At 39.0% G+C, this 26,950-nt stretch overlaps 1 protein-coding gene across 2 annotated transcripts in view; it reads right to left on the bottom strand.

The window, feature by feature from the left end:
- The window catches only part of LOC105029635 (cadherin-6), a 61,682-nt gene that overhangs the window by 12,110 nt on the left and 22,622 nt on the right, over positions 1-26,950 (bottom strand). For both annotated transcript variants that reach the window (XM_013139553.3, XM_010903110.4), the window contains exons 3-7: positions 18,650-18,944; positions 12,907-13,026; positions 3,096-3,263; positions 1,117-1,304; positions 292-551 (exon numbers count right to left, since the gene is read on the bottom strand). In XM_013139553.3, coding sequence (XP_012995007.1) covers positions 292-551; positions 1,117-1,304; positions 3,096-3,263; positions 12,907-13,026; positions 18,650-18,944 — 1,031 coding nt within the window. The remainder of the gene's footprint in view (positions 1-291; positions 552-1,116; positions 1,305-3,095; positions 3,264-12,906; positions 13,027-18,649; positions 18,945-26,950) is intronic.

The following is a 26,950-nucleotide window of genomic DNA, read 5'->3' as shown; positions in this document are numbered from 1 at the left end:
ATCAAATAACTTAAATTCAAATAAAGCTATATTCAGCAAGGGCAACTTCTATGAACAATAAGAAATCCACTAAACAACCAGTTACATGTAGTCAATCAACCAATCAATCAAATCCGGGGGACTTTCAGAGCGAATAACAAAGACACAGTGTTTGGTTGCATCCCAAACCGCACCCTATTTCCAATGTAGTGTGACTCTTTCATTTTAAATATAGTCCTTTGGACGCTGTTAAAAAGCACTGCACTACATAAAGAGTGGGGTGCAAGTTGACATGTAGCCACAATGACTTACTTGACTGGGTTGTTGTCAGCATCAGGGTCCTTGGCTGACACCACGCCAACCAGGCTGCCAGCGGCCGTGTCCTCATGTACTTCGATGATATAAGGGTTCCTGCTGAAAACTGGCGGTTCGTCTACATCGGCTACCGTGATGCGCACCATGGCGTCATCCTTGAACGGAGGATTTGGACTGTATATGAACCTGGGGTCCAGATAGGTGTTGGTCACCTCAACTTTGAATGAGTATGTCCTTTTTCTCTCAAAATCTAGTGGCTATAAAGAAAATAGAGAAGATTTGTTATCAATAATTAACCCATGCAATTAATATATAATATATCAAAGTTGATGTTTGGTGAATTGGTGGTAGAAGTTCTTATCTATCTCTTTTCAGCTTGACATTGTTAATTCTCAAGACCTACTGTATCTATGAGTTTCTAAAGGGTGGTTGATTTGATATATCTTCAGTGCACCTTTAAATACAAAGGACCGCTATGAGGGTGTCATTTTAAATCTGAGCCTATGCACACCATCCTTTTTTCACTTATTCAATTTGCATAATTGGCTGAGGCTCTGAAAAGTATGGCCCTGACTAAGAAAAGAAAAGGTAAACCTGGATTTCAAATATCTCAAAGATGCTCTATATACATTCCCAAGAGGAATAAGGGTCTCTTGACAGTGAACAGAATGAAGTACTTTCATGAAGACGATAATAATAGAAGATGGTTTAGTTGAGAGAGAGGATCACCCTCTCTGCACACAAAGTGGTATCTTGTGATTTGAAGCAGTGGGGTCATAGGCGATTAAAACATGAGTAGTGCACTAGGAGCTTAAGACATACCTTTTTCACCCTGATCAAACCCTCCTGTGTGTTTTGGTCTGTGATGATAGTGAACATGTCCTGTCCCTCTCGGTCAACAATGCTATAGTGCATCTCAGCATTCCGCCCCATGTCTGCATCGTTAGCCTTGATCCGACCAATGACTGCTCCTACTTCAGCCGACTCCAGAGTGGTCAGACGAAATGTATCTAGGGACAGTGAGAATAATATATAAAATCATCATAGGAACATACTAGAGGTGAAGACATAACTCATTTCATATGTTTGTTTGTCTTGCACCTGATTAGTTGTTTCTGTATAATTGCTGTTTTCCTTTTTAACTAAGAAAAATACCAAAGAATATGAACAGAAAAGGTACTGTAGTTGTATTCCCTGGACAATAACATTGGTGTGTATTTTTAAATGTGTATTTATTTCTCTTGGGTAATGCTAAGATGTTTGATTTTAATAAATGTTCAGCTTCAGTGAAGTAGCGCATATTTGTCTTGAGTTTTTCCTTTGTGAAGATGTTCATTAGATCTGTGATAAAAAAAATTCAATTATTGGTTACAAGTTTATTTCATTAGGATCCCTATAGCTATTTACCTGCAGCAGCCGATCTTTCTCAAGTCCGCAAAAAAACATAAGACGGAGTTGACAAGACAACTTAGAAAGTGTGGACGCAGGACTATAGGCGGAAATCCCAGTGGGGGCAGGGGTGACATGACCCCCCCCCCATCCTGGGTAAAATTATTTCTCACCCCCATTATATAACTGTAAACATAAATATGTATTTTATACAGTAATATTAATCAGATGCAATGAAAGCACTTGTTCTGATTATAGACAAATAATAGTGCGTTTGTAGGTTATAAAAAACCTACCTTATCCTCACAATGGTTTGATCTACTGCCCCCCAGCCCTCAGCAGTGGCACATCTCATAGACTTTCAATTGCTTGCCGTTTGCCGCCCATCGCCCTACTCCAATTGAATGTCACCGTGGCCCGTGTGTAAATTTGTTTTATGTAGGTAGGGTTCACACAACATAGCTGAAATTGCGGAGCTATAGTAGCAAGCAAACCGATAGTGCAAACTGAAACAATATTTACAGCATCTAGGCAGGATATTAAGCAATTTCATAATTCGTAATTCAGACTGGGTTTAGGACCACTACTATAGTGATGTGCAGTTAGCGATCAATTCATTCTTTTTGAAAAACGATTTTTAGTGCCTGGGACTCACGAGTCAATATTTCTAGTGACCCATTGAATTGTATCATTGATTCGAACATTTGGTTCTATCCAAACGGTGGTTGTTTTACGTTCGCAAAGAAAAATTTATTGAGCCGCCAGCATTATAAAGACATATTTGTATCTGGACACATGGTAAAGAAAATATATGTGCAGAAGTGTGTTATTGATTGGGGTGGGTCGAGTCGCACATCCCATCACTTACGACCACATGCAGGCACTTTACCGGCCACCTTATCAACTGTGGTTAGGCTAACGTTATATAGTAATTGCAAAATATATATTATCTTGCTAGCTAACGTTTTGTTAATCTTGCTAGCAAACAACCAAATACATTAACACTACGTTCACCTCACAGCTATAGCACCGAGATGACACCAGCCAAGAAGACACATATGTAAGACATGTCTTATCAATGCAGAGACAAAGTGAGTGCTATGGCTAGCTATGAAACAGAAGATATAGCTAGGTAACTAACTAGCTTAATAGGGTTGTGATGGAGTTTGGGAGGTTAGGTTTGTTAAATTTAAGTACAGTACAGTACAGTACAGGCAGAATGAACATGTAGATCACATATCAGCCACATATGTTGAAATACAGAGGTTTGTAGTGGTACAGAGGTCTTCACTATGAGAACACATCACAAACAATATCGTAACTAAGTAATGTTAAGTGAAATGGCTGAAGGTAGTGTTTTTCATGTTAATTCTAGTAGTATCAAATAGATGTTGTGTCCACCAGTGTCTTACGGTTAGCGAAGCGGGGTGGGCTGTCATTCTCATCAGAAAGGGTGATGCTGACTGTGGTGGTCCCCGATAAGCCCCCCATCTGGCCAGCCATGTCTTTGGCCTGGATCACAACCTGGTAGTTCTCCTTGGTCTCCCTGTCCATGTTGGGAAGGGCTGTCCTGATGGTCCCTTAATTAGAAAATGTATAATTAGTGTGTCAGAGCTTTTATTAGTATCAGTATTCAAGTTTTTAATGCAGTCAACCAAAACACGTATATGGAAATGCTTGCTTTATTCAATGTTATAACCAACTGATTATACATAATGATTGCCACCAACCAATGTTGTTTAAATGTTAATGAAGCCAGTATGATTTTGTTGTTTTTCACAATAGATCTGTTGGAAGACATGCCACAGTATTGTCAGTGAGTGTCTACATCTGATTAGAAATTAAATATGATGACACTGGAAAATGTTATCTGAGTGGCAGAGTTAAAACCCAGATACAATAATTTCTATGGAAACTTGTGGAAATGTAAGATTTTACAGTATTCCATTACTTGGGGTTCCCAAGTGCAGTGTTCTATCACTAATTCTGAAAATGTATTTGTTGGCATTCAAAGTTGGCCTTGTGGGAGGGACGTAAGTAAATAATTTGGTCATAATTTATTTTTAGCAAATAATAAACAATATTGCGAGGTGTGGCTCAACATGGATGCCGGACCCTGGTAAGAACTGGCATTCCCAGGGACTTACGAATAAGTAAATATTATGCCTTTTGTTCTTGTCAACAAAAAAAGATGTCAACTATACCCATTAGATGTGTGAAATCCATCGCTTTTTGGGAAGATGTTGGACAGATAGGATTATATTATAGATTCTACCCTTTAGTAGATAACTGGTCTCGTTAATAAGGGGAATTCACTTTCTATGGTTCCCAGAATTTGATTTCAGGAGACAACCAGGGGCCGCATTAACAAAACATCTTAAGGCTCCCAACTTATTGATTTAGGAGAAACAATGGATGTGTACGTCCTAATTTCAGGTTTCCTCCATTTTTGGTCTGAGTATTCACAAAGTGATTTAGCACTAAAACCAGCACCTAAATCTGTGAAAAGTAAGGGGTAGTCAAGAGGACTCCTAAGTCACTAAGACCAAATCACAAGCAATTCCCCTTTTAATCAGGTCAACATTTTTGAAACATTTAATGATCCTGAGCTTTTAAAAAGGTATCGCCTTAATCGCAAGGGTATTATGATCATAGTAGAGCTAGTCAGGGATTCAGTCACTTCCCCAACTAATAGAAACAACCCAATAACACCGGAGATCAAGGATGTTACAACTCTACGCTTCTTGGCCACAGGGAAAATTCTGTTATGCAGCGCAGATGAACTACGTATATTTCAGTTACCTGTCAGTAGAATATTACATCAAACAATAAATGTCCTCTCTAGACACCACATCGTCTGACATTTCATTCGGTTTCCTCTTGATGTTCACCAACTGCAAAGAAGCAAACCCAACTTCATGGCCATAGCTGGACCACCCGGTGTAGTTGGTGCTATAGATGGGACACATTATTGGGCAAATAACTGCACCATCAAAAGATGAACACGCATTGGTTGACGAGCTGCCAGACTAAGAGGCTGACAATTAGCTAAACCTATACTTGACTAGTGAGTATATCATACTTGGTTTAATGATATACATGTTTAGTAACACTTAGCCTACATTTTTATTTCAATATGTTTATTTCAATATGACAACATGACACATTCCTTCTACAGTATTGCTACGATGAATTACCTCACAGAGACCCCTCCCCTATCAGTCAATCACTTTGGGCATAGTAAGTAAGCTTGCTCATAGAACAAAAATCATAGCACAGGGGACAACCCCGACCTTTCTCTTAGCTTAAGATTTCTCCCCATTCCTTAGTAAAAGTTGGTGTCAGCAGCTTTGTGAATAGGATTTAAGAGGAAACTCTTAAGCTAGATATTTTACTGCTGTTTGGGAGACCTCTTAGTGGTACGATAAAATGTTTTGTGGATATGACCCCAGTACCGTAGTGAAAATATAATAGCATCATGGTTTGCATATTGCGCTTTTTTCAGTGTGGTTTTCCAACTGAACATTGTACTCACTTCACCCTCAGTGAGTGCTGATGATTTGGTGTAAAGTGCATTACTGCAGCATTAAAACACAATGCCATCTCTGCGGTAAAAAAGTAGTAGCAACACCCTTTGTCATAATTTAACCAGATAGTTATTAGATGCACGTTAATGTTGGCTAGTTAGCTACAATAACATTGTTTGGGTGCCTCCCAAATTTAAGTTATCACTAATTTAGCATCCCTAGACATATTTTACTGCCATTTTTGACACCATTTCTCTAAATGATTTTGAATACATGTTAATGATAGCAATGTCTTCTAAAAGGTGCCTTAGGCAGCATATTGCATAAAAAAAAAAAAATAATCTGATAACCCTTATAGGAGGGCAGATATGTTTTAGGAATGTTTCTCCAAAGGTAGAGACAATTTGATTCCATTACCTGCTGGAAAACTGTTACAACCAAGCAAATATTTGTGTTGCTCTCTGCAAACGATTAAGAAAAACTAAATGTGTTGTGTGTTGTTTGAACAAACCTAATGCATGAGCAACTATTGCTCGGAAGAACCAGTACATTGCCTTTTTGCTAGATTTAGTCTTGTGCAAATTGGTCAAAATGTGTATATTCTTAATTCCCCATCAATGGTCTTACTGACATATAGCTAGCACATCTGCTAGCCACAATGACTATGCTTTACAGTAGCCATCAACAAGTCTCTAAAATATGGGAATGCATCTAAGGCAATACATTCCCAAGATGACGTTTTGATTGGTTTAAAGTAGCTGTTTATTAGCTGTTTACTTTGTTCATTCTGTGTTCCGTAGTTATGAAAAGGACCCCTCAACTTCAACCCCATCTAAACTGAATGTCTGGTGTTCATTGCTCCAGCATCAGTTTTTGTGGTGACATTGCTTCAGACAGATCAGTATGCTTATAGTTAGCAGTGATAGTGTCAGTGATAGTGTCAGATCCTAATGGAGTTAGAGAACCAACATTTAACTAGGTGGCGCAAACTTGAATAGTGCACCTTTAATATTTAGCTGCAATATCAGTGCAATATCAATATCATATTTCCAAGCCCACATAGTGTAACTTTGACAAAACTGAAATTAGCTCACTGTTTCATTAGTCCCATTCAACTTGTGACCATAAAGGCCACAACACCAAGTGTCAGGCGCAATCTATGATGGGGAGACAATCTTTCCAAATGCATTTGCTGTGGATCCTTTATTGCTGACACGGCATGAAATTCAAAATAATTTGATGAAAGAACTGCATCAAAATATCTTCTTAAATGTTCATGTTTTTGAAGCAAATCCATTAGCCATACACAGGGAATAAGCCATAGGTACTGCTGCTTTTCGTGCCAATTTGGATTTGAATAGGAGTTGTTGGAGTTTTTGACAACGAGGCTGCCCCAGTATCAGTGGGTAAAATAAAAAGGATTTACAGTGTCCATCTGTGAAATTAACAAATAGATTTGTAACATTGTTAGAGCTTTTCACTGTTATTTCACTGAAGGTACTGAATAATACCACACAACATCTGTTATTTCTCTTTTTTAAGATGTCATCAAGTAGATGGTATTAAATACACACATTGCATAATAACATTGATCTTAATATCATCCTGTTTTCGATGCAATGGACCATAATAACAAAACAAATTTTACAAGATTGGGTCTCTGATTTTGTTGTGTTGTGGGAAGAGAAACAGTGCATTTATTTACATGTCAGTCTTGAACACTACACAGACCTGCTCACTTTGAACTCCATTTAGCGGAGGCAATTTGATTCAAAATTGAGAGGGACCAAATATGATCTAGAAGTTAAAATTACTGTGGTTTTTACTGTGTAGCTAGGAGAGTGTGTCATACTTCCTCCATATCCATTATTTGTCAGTTTTTATAGCCTTGCTTCCACAGCTCACACAGTACACACACACCATACACTTATTTTTTTTGGGTACGAATATTTCAGCAGGCAACATCATGTCATGTGGTCAGCAGCCAGAAGTAGAGTATTTACCTAGCAGAGTAATCTCATTCATGGGGCATATGGGAATGAGGTTAACAGCAGCACAGTTTGTAGGAAAACAAAACCGGAGGGGCCCAAATTATATATGGATGGGCATTGACTGGCTTTGGCTACCTGTGGAGCTGGGCCTGTCGGCAACCCGATTGATCTTCTGTAACCCACTTGCGGGTCAGAACCCAGACTTTGATAAAGACTGATATAGAGATCCCCTATGGTTTGAATCCCCATCTCTGTCACTCAAAGGTGTTATCAAGTTAGAGGGGGCAAAGGAGGGGTATCTCACTGGCATTGGCAGAAATGACATTGGTCTTATGGTAAATGCAGTGTTGTCAAGCCAAAAAGCGACTGCATAGCTGTTAGTGGGAGTTTATTAGGCAATTTGGGAGAGCCACTACTCCCTACATCTTAGACAATCGTGGACGTGCTTTTACCTGTATCATGTGTTTTATAATCCCAGATGAATAGGTGGATTATTCAATCCAGTTTATAATAAAACGATTTAGGTAAAAATAGTGGGATAAGCAACTGAATTAACTTGTGTCTTAACCCCCATAAAACTTAAAAGCAATTTTGGTTATTTTCGCATTCATTTTGAATCTACTTCAAATAAGGTCTGTGTTTTGTCTAGGTTTACCCCTACTACGGTTTGATAGTTGTGTAAATCTCGACAGGACATGGGAACATTCGTCAACATACAGTATATGAGTCAAATCACTTTGCAAAAAAATCTGTACAAATGACAAAAAAAGAATAATAAGTACAGCCATTTAGACATAAGGATATGTAACTTGAAAACTATTGACAGGTGAAGGTGACATTGAAGGTTTGAACTTTGCAGTCATTTTCGTTGAATACCTACATAAATGTATTATCATAGCACAGATTTTTCCACACTAGCTGGTGTTTTGCCCTTTATCTGATAAAGTTCTTAGAACTTTCCATTTGTCTCTAACATCAACTGGAAGGACATTTGGACCACTATTCTCTATAGTAATGCTTAAACTGTCACCCTAACCCTAACTTCAAGTCCTTCACAAAATTTCACTAGGATTGAGATCTGGGTTTTGACTCATTCCCTAACCTTTAATTTCTTATTTTTAAGCAATTTTTCTGTTGCAAGAACTAGCTTATGCGCATATGTCCTCACATTCTCCACAAGAATTCTGCGGTATAAAATGGCATTGTCATGGTTGACTCAATGATGGCAAATTGGTCAGGCCCTAACACCATAACAGCACTGCTTCCATATGCTATATGGGTGGTACGAGGAGCATCTGTTCAAACACAATGTTTTGTCTTCACCAAACATGACATCTGACATTGCAGCCAAGCAACTCCAGATTTGACTCATCTGTCCAGTGCACATTGTTTGAGTAGTTTTAGTCTTTAGCCAGGTATTGTCTGGCAGTTGTGTCTTCATTCCTGACCTCCCATGTAGGCCAAGTTTGTGCAGTGTCTTTCTGACAGGTGACTCATGCACTTTGATATTGATTGTGGCAAGAGAATTGGGTAAATCCCTTAATGACACCATGGCATTTTGAAGACCTCTATAAGAATATTTTAGGTTAATAGGGAATGAGAGAGGAAGTCATCAATCTAGGGCAGTAGACATGTCTTAAAAACTGTCTGTAAAACTTTAACCTCAATAAAATGTAATCTTGTTTGATAGTTGATTCGACCAACCTAATGTTAAAATAAAACTTATAGGGTCTGTGTTGCAGACACAGATTAAGCCTGGTCTGGGTCTAAAAAACAGGCTCAATGGAGTTCTCTTAAACTTGATTTTTAGTCCTAGACTAGGCTTAATCTTTGTCTGCTAACCGGCCTATATTAGTTTACTAATTAGTCAGCCCCACAAGCTGTAGGCTACAGCTAAACACAAATGGCTAACGTAGCTAAACTGAAACCAAATCTCGGCATGTCTGATTTTAATTCCTCTGTGAATGGAAGCTTCTTTTTCAGATGATGCAGTGTGGATTAAGTGCTGTTGTGAAAGCCAAGTTCAGTAACGACCTACAACCAGGTTATATTTACTTTTTAGGGGGAAATGCTCCCAGAATCTGGACATCTGCATTTTTTTACTGGGACCATGACTGTTCTCAGTGTTCGCCACACTTTTTAATAGAAGCCTCAAGGCAGTAAATTGTATTCAAGGATTTTTTGTAATCAAATTACTCAAGTTACTTGATGAATCGTGACAGCTATAGTATAGACCAAATTAGACCAGCTGTTTAATCCTCATTGAAGGCTGGACCCTCCCAAGTTACCCGTTAGCCATTTAATGCGATGTTCATGGTACGAGTGAAATAACATTATACAAAATGTATGTTGATAAATTCCATTATTTCTGTTGAAATGATTGCACACATTGGTTTACACAAAGGTATGTGTGTAGGCACCCTTGATGAATGAGCTCCCAGCCTTTTCAAACCAATGAGGAGTCATTGCTCAGTCATTTCAATAGTCTAATGAGTATGTTTCCTACAGTGAACTTGAAATGTATTTGGACGGTGACTCACACACACAGATGGATTGCACTATATCTGTGACATAACAGTTGAGGTAGCTCCTGTTTGGTTGAGGTGAAAGGAGAGATGGTAGAGAATGGGAAAAACAACACTTGTTATATTTGCTCTTGATTCAACAAGCAAGTGCATAATGAGGGAGAGCACAATAAGGACAGACTTGTGGCAGAATCACAATCATAATTGGTGGTGAATATAGAGATTGACCAACTAATCTTGAACCAAAAATACTATTTTAAAAAGGGTGGGTTCAAATCCTGAATGATGATTATCTTAAGCGGTGGCATATAAGATTGTACATCAAAGGTATGACATAACATTTTTACTGTTAAGCAATAAGCCATCCAGTGGGATTGTGGTATGTTGTGGTATATACCATGGCATAGTACTGTGTCCAGGTTCTCAGCTGTGTGTCATGTCTAAGGACAACTCTAAGCTGTAGTATGTTGACTATATTCCACAACCGCTAGCGCCTTGTTCGTTAAATATAGACCAGATTTTGAATGAGAAGCAGTATTGGAAAGACGTGCAACAGAAGAACCAACAGCGGATTCTCGGCTACACACCATCAAACAAATCAGTGCAAGGCTGCAAACCATGGTTGTGTAAGCAATTACAAATGAAGTGTCCAAAACAAGGAAGTACTTATTCCAACATAAGTATCTGCAGAGCTACAGTCTAAAGAACTCCAGCAAACTGCTCAGGATACTTCAGTTGAAGAAACAATCCATTGTCTTTTCTCAATTCAAAGGAATTACCTCAGTGTTGTCAGCAGCCTATCCTTTGAAATATCCCTGCACCTCACAATGAGCAGAAGAGTCTGCACTCACATTTGGTCATTATACACAGCCATTATACACAGGCTTGCGGGGAAGAGGATAGAAGGACGGGATCCAAGGTTGTGGAATATGTTCATAATTTCAATCCAGCAGTTTTTGGTCAGCTCCAGGGCAATATTCTCCACTTATGGTTCCTCCCTCTTGGCAATATCATGTTTTGGCACAACAAAGGCCTAAGATTGCTTCAAGCGTATCGTGCCTATTAGGCTAATCAATGTACATCTTAGATAAAGCATTTTTGCATTATGAATTCAGAATTCTTATTTAGCAGAAAAACCTTAACTGTGTGTGCTTGCCACAGGATTTTTTTGGTTCGAAGGCATGTTAAAGTGAAAAACGTCCCTCAAACTTATAGAACTCAGGTCCACGTTCCATTATGCAGAGAACAAAAAGAGAGATTTAATATCATGGAAGAATATGTACCAGGTCATTACTCGTGTACTCGTCATCTCAGACACAGCAACAGTAGTAGTGTGTAGTAATTGTGTGTATGTGTGTGTTGTCATCGTATGCGTGTCGTCATTGTATGCATGTTATTTAAGAAAGAGTGTGTGTGTAGAGTGTGAGTCTCGTGAGTGTGGACATGTGTTCAAATATTGATTCCTGGGTGCATTGTGCAAATATGTATTGTTCATAATCAATTTACATTGACAATCTGAGTGTGGACCTGTTTGTGTCAACATGTAAATCAACGAGGGGTTGGATATCAATTCTGTAAACATTTTATCCACCCTTTTGTCAATACAAGGTAGAAATCATCCTAGAGGTTTGCTTTGCCCTGATGCCATGTGGCCTTCACAGGTTTAGAGACAAGCAAAGCACTTGTTTGCACTGCAAATATGGTGGAGCAAATGTCCAGGAAATGGATAACAGCTACATCTGATTGACACTAGCTTCGACTTGTGCATCCTGTCAAACCTGAGACTGATTTTGCACTGCAAAATTTGGTGAGTATATTTTTGTTTATAGCCACTGACAGAAGCGACTATGTATTTGCCAGCTTTGTTTACAATTACAGAGATCAAAACTTTCCTGTAGTTCTTCTCCAGATCCTTCAGGTTTCGGTGCTGTCGCTGGGCAATACGGACTTTCAGCTCCCTCCAAAGATTTTCTATTGTGTTCAGGTCTGGAGACTGGCTAGGCCACTCCAGGACCTTGAGATGCTTCTTACGGAGCTCCTTAGTTGCCCTGGCTGTGTGTTTCGGGTCGTTGTCATGCTGGAAGACCCAGCCACGACCCATCTTCAATGCTCTTACAGAGTGAAGGAGGTTGTTGGCCAAGATCTCGCGATACATGGCCCCATCCATCCTCCCCTCAATACGGTGCAGTCGACCTGTCCCTTTTGCAGAAAAGCATCCCCAAAGAATGATGTTTCCACCTCAAAGCTTCACGGTTAGGATGGTGTTCTTGGGGTTGTACTCATCCTTCTTCTTCCTCCAAACACGGCGAGTGGAGTTTAGACCAAAAAACTCAATTTTTGTCTCATCACACCCCATGACCTTCTCCCATTCCTCCTGTGGATCATCCAGATGATTATTGGCAAACTTCAGACGGGCCAGGACAAGCGCTGGCTTGAGCAGGGGGACCTTGCGTGCGCTGCAGGATTTTAATCCATGACAGCGTAGTGTGTTACTAATGGTTTTCTTTGAGACTGTGGTCCTAGTTCTCTTCAGGTCATTGACCAGGTCCTGCCGTGTAGTTCTGGGCTGATCCCTCACCTTCCTCATGATTATTGATGCCCTACGAGGTGAGATCTTGCATGGAGCCCCAGACCGAGGGAGATTAACCGGCATCTTGAACTTCTTCAATTTGCAGTTAATACAGGTAATGAGTGGAGAACAGGAGGGCTTCTTAAAGAAAAACTAACAGGTCTGTGAGAGCCGGAATTCTTGCTGGTTTGTAGGTGATTAAATACTTATGTCATGCAATAAAAAGCAAATGTGATTATCTGGGCTTTTGTTTTAGATTCCGTCTTTCACATTTGAAGTGTACCTATTATAAAAATGACAGACTTCATGCTTTGTAAGTAGGAGAACCTGCAAAATCGGCAGTGTATAAAAACATGTTCTCCCCACTGTAACATGGCACTCTAACCAACAAGTGCTGTAGAATTATTTCGGTGCCAATGTGAGATGTTTTAGTGTTTCTCAATCTCAAATCAATGCTTGATTGCACCACAGAGAAAAATGTAGAGTAACCTCAACTCACTTTAAATTTGTGTCTATAATTGTGTCTATAATTGCAGAGTAGAGACATATGTACACATGATCTCTCCATTCAATTGTTTGCATGCACATTTAGCAATTTGGGAATAGCTTACCATTGTCTGAATCCACTGAGAAATAAGGTTGACCCTGTAGGATACTGTACACTAGCTTGGCACTGTTTCCGTATGTTTGATCATCAGCATCTGTTGCAGTGACTTGAATAACTGACGTGCCTGTGGATGAGAAGATAGCGATTACACATGCACACATGTACAATACAGTGCTGGGCAAAAGTATTGGGCACCTGAAAGTAATATGACTAAATTACTAAAGTCATTTATTTGGAAAGTGTTTCTTTGTAAAAGATTCTACATCATATTCATGTATTTATTTATATATACTTTTATATTAGAAAACTTGCTACCCAATTAATTGTCGTTAGTTCGACTTTCAGGTTCCTTTTGCACAGTACTGTATACATATCAACATCCAATGGATAACGCTTATTCATACATCCATGATAATGCTCATACGCTCATAAGTATATCCAAGAAAACTCACATTAGCTATACACTGACTGTCACCCACAAAAGCAATATATTGGCATAATGTAATGTATATAAATCAGAAAAAGTCTGTAGAAATATATTTGACTGATTCATTTCAAATGCGATCAAACTCAAAGGGAGGCAAAATGTGTGAAGCCTTGCAATTTATGTTGCCGAGTACCTTATTGCCTTGCCCAGGGAAATATGCACAGCACATTGCTTTTGTCATTATAGATAGAGCCAAAAAGAATCAATTCACAATAATCACCTGTGAGAGGAAGTAAATTGAGATTAAACTGAACTATTGCTATAGCTCTGCTTATATTTACAAGAGAGTGCAGTCTAGTGAATATTGTTGGAGGCAAACACTAGGATATAGTTGCATTAATAATTTTTTTTTCTCAAACACAGTCCTAGACTCAAAACCATAATCAATGGAAATAATTCACTGAAAGTTCTTCTTATTCTAAAACTCGTTTTTGGATGTATGCTAAATGTTTTTAAAAATGATCTAAAAACCTTGAGATCCACTGCTCCCTATTGCACTACTTTTGACCAGAGACATGACGCTAGCTGCTTGAACTACATGGCAGAATGTGCTAATTTGCCAGTATATACATTTTGACCACATAAAATGCATAGGGAAAAGGTGCCAATGCGGAAGAATAGCTTAGTGGCCATTATATGAAAGTTCAGTGGTTGTTCTGACCCTGAACCAAACAGTTAACCTTAATTGCTCTCAGGCCATTGCTGTAAACACAGATGCCTAGTAAAGAAGCATACTTACCAAGTAAATATGTAATGTAAATGTAAACATGTAAACAACTGTGAAATGTTTCATTGTTTCATTGTCATTTAAAATAATGGAAAATGTTCATTCTTTTCGCTCCGTGTAGATTTTAGGGTACTGTGATCACACATGGAGAAACAGCAGCATGGCAAATATCATGATGATGGGCCAACTCATTGATCAAATCCTAGACACAAGGAAATCCAATGGGGTGAATAAATTGGGCTAGGTTTAGTTTCATGTGGATCACAATTTATTGCTGGTTTGGTAACGTATATCTTTTTTTATCTATTATCTCGGGAGTTATTCCAAAAGTATGGAACGATGTTCTACAACTCTCTTAAGGGCAGATACTCACCCTGACAAATACAAACCACTTTCTAAATAATTTTTTTAGGCAAATATTATGGAATATTGTGAATATACAGCCATGTTTATTTCTGTATGAATATGTGTGATTTTGATCAGTTTAGACCAGGGAATCGCACAGAGATTGCAACCACAATGGCTGTAAAATATATTGCCTTGGATGATAAGCTAAATTGTCGCCTTGTTAATAGACCTGCCAAGGGCTTTTGATACAGTTGATCATTCCCTTTTAATTAGCAAGTTGATGTCATTAGGCCTAAGTGCTAATATCTACTTGCAGGAATATTTTTGTGATAGTACTCTCCATAGTACTCAATTAAAGGTTAGATTTCTCTTAAGTTCTGAGTGTAGGATAAATTATTCCTAGCCTTTTATTTTTGTTGCTATGAAGCAATCATTCAGGAGGGCACAGAATATACAAATCCATATATATATGGCATTAAGGTGAAGCATGTCAACATTAATATTCATGCTGATAATACTGTGTTGTATTCCACTGCACCTTTTGTAATCCAAGCCTTTTTTTCTTATGTACAGTCTTACTTCCAAGCATGACAGGAGTCACTCTCTTAAATCTGTGCTAAATGCAGCACAAAATACATTATATTCACCCACTGTTGGTTTTGCTGCACCACTTTCGTGTTGCTAGAGACAGCTGTATCACATGTAAAGATGCACTATATACTGCACAGATAGTTTGTCCTGTCCAATAGTGTGCCCATCTGGCCAAATTTAACCATAGTTTGTTAACTAGATTCATAAACCCTCAGCATGTGTTCAAAATGTAATCACACTGAGTGACGTGGATCAAGAGATATCATAATATGGCTGTTATTGTGCCAATGTTTGGCCAAACTGAATGTACATGCATTTTTTCTTCATGGCATGTTGAACATTTGTGTGAATTGATAACATAATGCAACCATCTGTGTATGGTTAATATGCATTAATGTGCCAAACCACACCCATGTGAATGTTAATTCACCAGACAATCAATTTATAATGGCTTCACATAATATGTTATATTATCATTAAGTGCTATAATTGTTTGAATGTTAGTAACCTAGTAATGTACATTCTTATAAAGACAAATTTTTTTTGAGTGCTAGGTATAATTCCTCACGAAAGGATGGACATGTCCGTCCCTGATGTTCCTTAAAATATTAGAATTGCCCCGGAACATGAATGGACAATAAGAAAGCAACCATTAATTCACCCACATTGTGAAGAAGTCAAAGTATACTCAATCTTGGTAAATAATTAGTAAAGTAAAACTAAATGCAGGAATTAGTGCTGCTCCTCATTAGCTATTGCCAGCATTAAGATACTCTTCCTGAAGTCCAGATAAAAAATATGTGGTTATGCACAGACTCTTTCCAACAGGAAATAAAAGTGGTCCATAAACGGTTCACTTGGTAAAGAAGCATGACAGAATATATTATTGTGCTAAACTATCCAATTTCATCCAATTGAGTTTCTACATTTAAAAGCCCAATATAGGTGCTTCTATATGTGCTGAAAGATAGGCCATGTGTTATTTAAGAATCACGTTACCATAGGGTGTGAGAGGTACTTTGATGGAGTGATGGACATTCAAAGATAGTATTTGTGTCAGACCCAAAATTATTTGTAGTAGCCCTATCTGAGGCAACCTAACAACCAGACAGGTATGCCTCTTCTTCTACCATGCAGAAGACCAGGTGTTTATTAATGTAATGTTACAATTATGCCAATTTTGTAAGTGACTTCTTGTGCGGAATGGGGCTTATCACCTCATGTTATGGCCACATTTATGCAACATTCATGAACACTTTATAAAGCATGACACAGAGTTAGAGATGAAATATTGTAACAGACACTAATGGTATGTATGATGTATGTATGATGCCACTGAAAATTATTCATGGAGCCTTTATATATAGTTGGGGGAACAAGTATTTGTTACACTGCCGATTTTGCAGGTTTTCCCACTTATAAAGCATGTAGAAGTCTGTCATTTTTATCATAGGTACTCTTCAACTGTGAGTGACGAAATCTAAAACAAAAATCCAGAAAATCACATTGTATGATTTTTAAGTAATTAATTAGCATTTTATTGCATGACGTAAGTATTTGATACATCAGAAAAGCAGAACTTAATACTTGGTACAGACACCTTTGTTTGCAAATACAGAGATCATACGTTTCCTGTAGTTCTTGACCAGGTTTGCACACACTGCAGCAGGGATTTTGGCCGACTCCTCCATACAGACCTACTCCAGATCCTTCAGGTTTCGGGGTTGTTGCTGGGCAATACAGACTTTCAGCTCCCTCCAAAAATGTTCTTTTGGGTTCAGGTCTGGAGACTGGATAGACCACTCCAGGACCTTCAAATGCTTCTTACGGAGCCACTCCTTAGTTGCCCTGGCTGTGTGTTTCGGGTCATCGTCATACTGAAAGACCCAGCCGCGAACCATCGTCAATGCTCTTACTGAGGGAAGGAAGTCGTTGGCCAAGATCTCGCGATACATGGCCCCATCCATCCTCCCCTCAATACGGTGCAGTCGTCCTGTCCCCTTTGCAGAAAAGCATCCCCAAAGAATGATGTTTCCACCTCCATGCTTCACGGTTGGGATGGTGTTCATGGGGTTGTACTCATCCTTTTTCTTCCTCCAAACACGGCGAGTGGAGTTTAGACCAAAAAGCTCTATTTTTGTCTCAGACCACATGACTTCTCCCATTCCTCCTCTGGATCATCCAGATGGTCATTGGCAAACTTCAGACGGGCCTGGACATGCGCTGGCTTGAGCAGGGGGACCTAGCGTGCACTGCAGGATTTTTATCCATGACGGCGTAGTGTGTTACTAATGATTTTCTTTGATACTGTGGTCCCAGCTCTCTTTAGGTCATTGACCAGGTCTTCTCGTGTAGTTCTGGGCTGATCCCTCACCTTCCTCATGGTCATTGATGCCCCACGAGGTGAGATTTTGCATGGAGCCCCAGACCGAGGGAGATTGACCGTCATCTTGAACTTCTTCCATTTTCTAATAATTGCACCAACAGTTGTTGCCTTCTCACCAAGTTTCTATTTTCCTGTAGCCCATCCCAGCCTTGTGCAGGTCTCCAGTTTTATCCCTGATGTCCTTACACAGCTCTCTGGTCTTGGCCATTGTGGAGAGGTTGGAGTCTGTTTGATTGAGTGTGTGGACAGGTGTCTTTTATACAGGTAATGAGTTTAAACAGGTGCAGTTAATACAGGTAATGAGTGGAGAACAGGAGGGCTTCTTAAAGAAAAACTAACAGGTCTGTGAGAGCTGGAATTCTTACTGGTTGGTGGGTGATCAAATACTTATGTCATGCAATAAAATGCAAATTAATTATTAAAAAATCATACAATGTGATTTTCTGGATTTTTGTTTTAGATTCATTCTCTCAGAGTTGAAGTGTACCTATGATAAAAATTACAGACCTCTACATGCTTTGTAAGTAGGAAAACCTGCAAAATCGGCAGTGTATCAAATACTTGTTCTCCCCACTGTATGGGAGGCAACATTCTATTTATTTGTGGGCTCATAATTGGAAATTGATACTAGTTTCCTTATTTGCATTTTTAAAGCTTTGTTTGTATTCATGCCTTCTGGAATAATATGTTTTCGCTCCCAAACAGCGGGAGATATCATCAAATTCTGTTCTAACTGTCTTTGTAAGTGTTTATGATACAAACTTTTTTCACTGTGTCTGTTGGGCTTTTTCGATTATTCCAGTATATCCCTTTGTGTATTGATTTGTATGGGCTTTGTATCAGAGTTAATGGATCGGTAAAAATCAACGTCAGTGTCATGTTTAGTTTTTTGAACATTTTGTTAAGCCATGTAGGCATGTATTTTCAGAGGGTTTCATTTGAAATAATAATAATCATCTCATGGATCCTGAATCTAAATATCTCATAACTAAAACACCCATGATATGACTATTTTGAAACAGTGTCATATTTTACCTTAGTTTTTAGCTTAGGCAATATCTGTATTTAAACTTTTCACTTTTGCTCATGGTATGATTGTGAATGACATGATGCCTCTATGACCATTGTTTAGCAAATAATTCCCATTGTTGTAGAAATAAAGCATCACAAAAGGACCGCCGTAGACCAAAGGACTTGTTCTCACTCACCTACATCAGACATCTCTGGGACACTGGCAAAATATATTTCTTTAAAGAACTTTGGCTCATTGTCATTGATGTCATGGATCTTGATGTTAAACTCAGTATCAGGCTCCAGTGTCTCGTTGGTTCTCTTGTCCACCACCTTAGCATGGAGTGTGTATATTGCCCTCTCCTCTCTGTCCAACCTCTTAGTGGCATGAATGTCACCTGAGTTCTCATCTATTAGAAATAAGCTCCCCACACCATCTCCAGTAAGAATGTACTTCACGTTACCATCCCCTCGATCCATGTTAGAGTGCAGCTGTAAATAAAGAGAAAAGCTTTGTTAGGGAGATTACATTTGAGATTAAGAATGAATTCAATATCAATCAGGAAATGTGGAATGTACACAAAACAAAAACAACAAGTACAGCCGGCAGGTTTGAGTAAAAAAATAAAATGAATTAAACATTACATTTACCATTACCACTTCACATAAATCTCTTTTGAATTATTCAGGACTTTATTCATATACAGACAAACTAGCTGTTTTCAGACTTTGATTGTGACTCACAACATTGTCCTTGAATAAATTAAATCCACATAGAATTAAGGATGTATTATATTTACTCTTGGATGATATCACCATCCCTTAGTATTTCTGTTCTTCATCTGTACATTTGGGAAATGTAAGTGAGTATAAATAACAATAAGAATACAAGCTCAAAGATGGCTTTGTGGAATTATATGATTCATTCATGTATGTTTCATTTGAAGTTAAATGTGCCTAAATACTGAGAACAACAGATTCTCTCTCTGTAGATCACACTCTGCCATCCTCAGGAATATGGAATGTTTACATTGACCATTTGGCATGGGGGTTCTCTTGGAGATGTGATCTGTGATAGGTAGACACACCCTTCAATGTATATAACCACTAGCAACCATCTTTACAGTGATAACATTTTGGAACGTTTGTTTAAAAGGACATTTTTGCTGCATTATTCCAATAAATACTGAATATATTGTCTCCCTTGATTTGTAAGGGTTCTCTATTATTCAAACACTATACGTAATCGCTAAATTCCAACAGCTTTAAAGAAATGGGTAATTGTAATGAGCTTGGATCCGCCTATACATTTTTATATTATAGAATACAGGAACTGTTGCTCAAAGGCTGATCTTATTTTTTTTTTTATGTTTGGCATAGAACTTGAATATTGTTTTCTGGCTGTTTCTTAGCAACGTGAGTATGTACTTAAGACCTTTCCCTCAAACTGATTGCAATACTTCTTATTCTGATTGTGCCTGCCCCCTGAAGTGGCCATTTCTGTAGCAGAATGTGCCATGTCTGATCAAAATAATTATATTCTGTGGACAATTCTTTGAATCATGTACTTCTTGTTTCAACACACATAGCAAATATGTTGTAATAAAGCAACCTGCATGTTACCCATTACAAACAAGTCCTACAAATATGCGGACATCAAAGGCCAGAGAATCCTATGGGAATGGTGCAGGTGAAACATAGCTTTCCTGTTACAATCTTTCTGAAATAATACATTATAATGTTAAGGGAACAAATATCCTACAGGTTTTCCACAGGCGTGATAAGGTCTTGTTGACAAATTGTACACAGTAAGAAAAGTTGTTTCAAAACCACATAATCCCCTGAGAACACTAACAGATGCATTGGATGACCGAATCTAACATTTCAGCCAAATCAGTAAAAACATCAGAATGTGACTCCTTTTCTAAAGCAGATATGATGTCATTTTGGACTTTCAGTGAAGCTGAGATACTGTACACCCATGGCCAGTTCTGAAGCCTAACTACACAGAGAGTAAGGGCAGTTTAGATTCCAATGTCTGGCTAGCTTAGTACCCAACAATTCTAGTTTTGTCAGTGGTAACGTTGTTCTCACTTTTGAGTGCTAAAGGTTTATGAGAGGATTCATTTATTATTTTACAAGGATCTTACAGTACTCCAAAGCAATTTTGTATCAGAATGTCAGGTTCATTTTTGTAGCAAAATCCTACCTTTTATCATGTAAGAGGATAGGCTGCTGTTTAACAGACATTGGACAATAATAAGAGGAGTGTGTTTAATGGGGGTGCCATTCAGAGGTGTGGACTCGAGTCATATGACTTGGACTCAAGTCAGACTTGTGTCACAAATATGATGATTTTAGACTTGACAAAATCAAAAAAGACATGCAACTTGACTTTGACTTTAACACCAGTGACTTGTGACTTTACATGGACTGTAGCCTTTTGATTCAAATCGACTTGATACCTTCCCCAAGCCCACATATAAAAATGTATGCTATTAAAAAAAGTGTACTTTGCATCAACTCTTCATTTAATAAATTACAGTGTGAATCTGACAGCAGCCAATGCGTATGGTTGTGTGAAGGAATATCCGCCGGTGAATTCAGATGGAGCCCATGGAAACATTTATATAAAAATGCTGTATTAAAAAAAAGAACTGATTGCAATGTGCAAACCATGCAGGGAGAAAATTACAGATGGAGGTGCAACATCTTCCAACTTTGTTCAACATTTGAAGCTGCACAAAGAACGGTAACTTTGCTAGTGTAGAATAGGTTAAATCAATGGGCCTCCACACAGTCAGTCAGTGCGAGAATGTAATCATTGCACCCAAGATTGATCTACAACTGAATGGTCAGTTGAAAGACTAAATCCTGTCTGACGTTACTGCCGGTTTTAAAACCACTGACATACGTTAGCCTAGACACACTCACACACACAGACGGTCTATAAGCCTATATTGTGCACCATTGTTGGTCAAATTGTAGGCCTTGTTGGTCCAATTGTAGGCCTACTTGAAGTTCAGTAGCAGTTTTGTTGATGCCCCTTTTAATGAATTATTTTAAGGCAATCAGAACATAGACAAGGGGAACGTGGCAATGATGGTCTGGAGAAGAGATTGATAGTTACATCTTTACAAGCAACAGCTCATATTTCTTCATCTTTTGTTACATTTCCACCCAGAGGAAATCTCTGAAATCTGTAGTTCTTACTAACCTGAAGCTCCCTTGAGAACATCCAACGATTCAGTAACCAATATGTCCAATGACAACTAACATACAGCTCATATAAACTTGTCTCACCCTTGGGTTTTCTCTATGGACTTAAGCCCCTCTGGGAAAGACACCAAGGTTGTGTCCTAACTAGCTCTCCTTTCTACTGGATTCTGCACTCTTTCCCCACACATTTAAATCATTGGATTGGTTTAGGCAAAGATTAAGAGGAGTTTCCATGTGTAATTCATTAAGGTTTGTAAATACAGGAAGGGAAATTAGCATGTACACACTTTGGGAGAAAATAACCCCCAGAAAACTGTAAAAAACATATTACTAGAATCCACCTCTTCCATGTGTAACATGGGAATTCCTGTCTGGTGTCTTTATTAACAGATAATTTTACATGGATGCAAGAAACTGTCCCTGAAATAGGGGAAATCCATTCTTCAGAAGACTACAATATAAGAAATAATTATTTACCATCAGTCCCTCTTTCTAGAAAATGTATTGTCTTGAAAGAAAGTAGCATTACATTAGGCAAGCATGTTGAGTGACTGGCTTGAAGCTCATTACGGCACTGCTGATACAGTGGCAGAGGCTTATATTTAGCTATACATCTCATGGGCCCTCACTTCCTAAATGACAAGCAGTGAGGGACACAGTATCATAATATTCATGAATATTAATATCAACATACTGAGGAAGAAACTAATTAGTTTTCACATTCTCAACTCTGTGATCAACAACAATGCAACTTGGGAAAGAACGTCATAAATATGACCCAACTATATTCCAAATAGCCACCATTCCATATTTTCTGTACAGCTATGGTGAAAACTATTGTACTCAATATGGGACAGGTGCCATTTAGGACACAAACTACAGTCTGTGAAAAAAGTCATTATTATCACTTATTACACATTTAAGAGTATGGTGACATCAACATAAGAAATGTTACCATACATTTTACATTATCTACACTTTCAATTGGGATACTATGCTAAACCTTGTGTCATTTCTGTTCCCAATGTTTATGTCCATACGGGACCTGGTTGAATATAGGGCACTGTAGAGGGAATATGATGCCATTTGGAAAGTACTCTATGTTTCTCAAACTCAGTGGATAATCCCATGAAAAGATAACTGACAGGAAGAAAACAAAAAGACCATCAAAGGGAAGGGAAGAGGGAAGTCCTTGTACTGTCAGGTCTGCCAGCTAATTGGAGTTTGACAGTCCTCAGACAACACAGGCCTAAGGGATTAACTGTACACTGGCTTATGCTTATTGAATTAGAATAAGCATGAAAGCACACAACACGCTCCAACGGTAAACACTAACAGGTCATTTTTAAAGGTCTGCCCATGGACAACCCCACACATTACAGTTTAATCAGCTGTTTACACTGTCTGTCTTGCCTGTCTATTTGGCAGGCTAGCTGGCGCTTGATATGTCAGGCTGGCAGACTATGGAGTACACAGTATACCCATGTGCTGCATGGATTCATGCAGTGCAATTTACACCAGTGATTCACAGATTACTGATTCATGCATTAGTATAAATATGAGTCAAATATGAGAAACAATGATGAGATACAATGAGAAACAATGCCTGATCCTCCCATGCGTGCTCTACCACTGTTTTCCAGCACAGAGAACGTTGTCCTGCTATTAAAATAATGTTTTTACATCAAGTTGGTCAAAACAAGGACCTATGACCGCAGCATAGTTGTGAAACATTGTTAGTGTGCACTCTTCTACACAAAACCTTTCATAATGCAAAAAACATATACTATAGATAAACTATAAATTCATTTGACAGAGGTAATAACATGCCCATAGAAATACACGATCAGCCATAACATTATGTCCACCTGCCTAATATTGTGTAGGTCCTCCTTTTGCTGCCAAAACATCCCTGACCTGTCGAGGCATGGACTCCACTAGACCTCTGAAGGTGTGCTGAGGTATCTAGCACCAAGACATTAGCAACAGATCCTTTAAGTCCTGTAAGTTGCGAGGTGGGGCCTCCATGGATCAGACTTATTTGTGCAGCACATTCCACAGATGCTTGATTGGATTGAGGTCTGGGGAATTTGGAGGCCAAGTCAACACGAAGTTTTTGTGTTCCTCAAACCAATCCTGCTTTGTGGCAGTGCGCATTATCCTGCTGAAAGAGGCCAATGCCATCAGGGAATGCCATTGCCATGAAAGGGTGCACATGGTCTGCAACAATGCTCAGGTAGGTGGTATGTTTCAAAGTAACATCCACATGAATGGCAGGACCCAAGGTTTCCCAGCAGAACATTGCACAAAGCATCACACTGCCTCCACCAGCTTGCCTTCTTCCCATAGTGCATCCTGGTACCATGTGTTCTCCAGGTAAGGAACGCACATGCACCCGGCCATCCACGTGATGTGAAAGAAAACGTGATTCATCAGACCAGGCCACCTTCTTCCCTTGCTCCGTGGTTCAGCTCACGTGCCCATTGTAGGCGCTTTCGGCACTGGTCTCAGGGTTCAGCATGGGCACCCTGACGGGTCTGTTGCTATGCAGCCCCATATGCAACAAACTGCGATGCACTGTGTATTCTGACAGCTTTCTTTCAGTACCAGCATTTACCTTTTCAGTAATTAAAGCTACAGTAGCTTGTTTGTTTGATCGGACCACACGTGCCAGCCTTCGCTTCTCACATGATTCAATGAGACCATGTCGCCGATTCACCACTTTTCCTTCCTTGGACCACTTTTGATCGGTACTGACCACTGCAGACGTTGAACACTCCACAAGGGCTGCAGTTCTGACCCAGTCACCTAGCCATCACAATTTCGCTCAGATCCTTGCACCTGCCAATTTTTTCTGCTTCTAACACAGGACAGAATGTTCAGTTGCTGTCTAATATATCCCACCCACTGACAGGTGCCATTATAACAAAATTATCAGTGTTATTCACTTTACCTGTCAGTGGTCATAATGTTATGGCTGATCGGTGTATACAGCTACCCTCCAAATTCTTTTATCGTTCAGAGTCTACCATCATAATAAACAACTTTTTAAGGCTTCCCTGATGGTTTTCCATTCTCTGTATGTATGTGTGTGGTTTTTATCTCTGGATGATTGCTTGTGTGTACTGTATACTTATCACTACCCCCTCGCTTCTATACTTCAGCCTGTTGGCCTCCCCCGCTGCTACAGACACGGAGCAGAACTTGCCAATGGAGTTGTTAATAACAAACAGCGCTTCACACTGAGTGACAGAGAGATGCTTTCTGGCGGCTGGAATTAACCTACTTTCAGGGCTCTAGAGTGGTGAAGTGGTCTAAATCACTGCCTCGCTATACAGCTGCGTCAAGCTTTGGTTTTGGCATAATAGGCAGTGCCTGTTAGGATTTCAAACAGGTCTACTTTTTGTCCTCGCACTCAAGCAACTTTGATAAGATTATGCATTAGAGGTCACATCTCTATATTTGACTCTCTGTAAACCACTGAGAAGTTTCTTGGATGAGGCACAGCCATACTCGCAAATTCTATATCACAAAATTACAAGACAAATATATACCTGTGACAGGTAATAATACAAAATTGCTTCTTTTCTTATAACCCCCATCCCTCTCTAGTTTCTAGTGACCTGCGTGTAGCTATTGGTGAGCAATGGCACAGTTCTTGGGGAGCGACAGCAGTACCTTGCTCTGGCAATCGGAAAACACAAAACCACATCTGCTACTACTGACTTAAAACAAATAACAAATAACAAACCAGAAATTGAACCGGGCACACCTAGTTCAGCCGGCCCACAATTAAAAGTGATAAATGTTGTTGCCCTCACGGGATTCAAACCCAGGTCTCCCACATGACAGTCATGTCTTTAACCACTACACCACAGTAATATACATTTGCCCTGTTGCTAGACACCATTAAGCATTGTGTTAAACTTTTAAGTTTACCTCCACCACAAATAGCATCTATGAACTGTGTGGCTTTTGCCACTGGCCGTTTTAACAGCTTATTAGCCAGTAATAGGCTTACTAGTATAAAACATACTAATAGGAATAGTCATAAGAATTTAGCTAGCGTGACTGAAGATGAACTTTTCTCTGCCAAAGCTACTTCATTTCATGACACAATTTTTTTTTTCATTCGTAAATGACATTGATACAATTGCTATAAATAAAGGTGATAAGTGACTTTCGAAAATCCACCAGAAATAGTCACAATACTGTATTACCGTAAACAGTTTTAGTTTAGGCATACTATAACGTAGCTACTGAATGTTGTAGCCAGCTAAGTTTTTGTCTATCCTGACCCAAAAAGCATGCACGGAGGCGTACTTAAAAATCCACCAGAAACAGTTGCAATATAACCATAAGCAGTTGTATTTTAGACTTACTATAATGTAGATATGGAAAGTTATAGCCAGCGAAGTGGTTGTCTCTCCAGAACAAATCCTAACGCATAATTTGTTTTGACTGTGAGGAGATTTGATCGCTGGACCTGTAGTTTGCAGGTCCGCTTCTCTAACCACTATACTATTTAACAAGGGGCGAGTGGTTGGGCGGGCTGGTGAGCGGGCGGTCGCTCGCATATTCACTCAGTAAGAGAGATTCGCTCTTCTTGTCCGGCTCCACTTACATGGTCCAGCAAAAACAATATACCCAACTAGGCTAGAATAAGTAAAATACAACGCTGTTTTTTCAAAAATAAATTGACGCTGTGTCAAGTGTAAAGAAAAACAGATTGCAATGATGTGCAAATCATTCAAACCCTTTATTCAAATTAAAAATAGTACAAAATCAACATATCAAATGTTGAAACTGAGAAATGTTATTGTTTTTGGAAACATATATGCCAACTTTGAATTTGATGCCAGCAATATGTTTAAAAAAAGCTGGGACAGGGGCAACAAAAGACTTGAACATTTGTGTAATGCTAAAAAATAAAGAAAATACTAGTGGAACATTTCACAACTAATTATGTATATTGGCTACAGGTCAGTTACATGATTGGGTATAAAAAGAACATCCCAGAGAGGATGAGTCTTTCTGGAGTAAAAATAGGGAGAGGTTCACCACTCTGTGAAAGACTGCACGGGCAAATAGTGCAACAATTTAAGAACAGCTTTTCTTAACGTAAAATTGCAAAGAATTTGGGGATTTCAGAATATCATCCAAAGATGCAGAGAATCCAGAGACATCTGTGTACGTAAAGGACAAGGCCGAAAACCAATATTAGATGGCTGTGATCGACAGGCTCTCAGAAGGCACGGCATTAAAAACAGACATGATTC

This window comes from Esox lucius, chromosome 21 (genome assembly GCF_011004845.1).
Source record: "Esox lucius isolate fEsoLuc1 chromosome 21, fEsoLuc1.pri, whole genome shotgun sequence".
Taxonomy (NCBI): Eukaryota; Metazoa; Chordata; class Actinopteri; order Esociformes; family Esocidae; genus Esox; species Esox lucius.
Note: the sequence above shows the minus strand (reverse complement) of the source record. Positions and strands in the feature narration are given on the sequence as shown.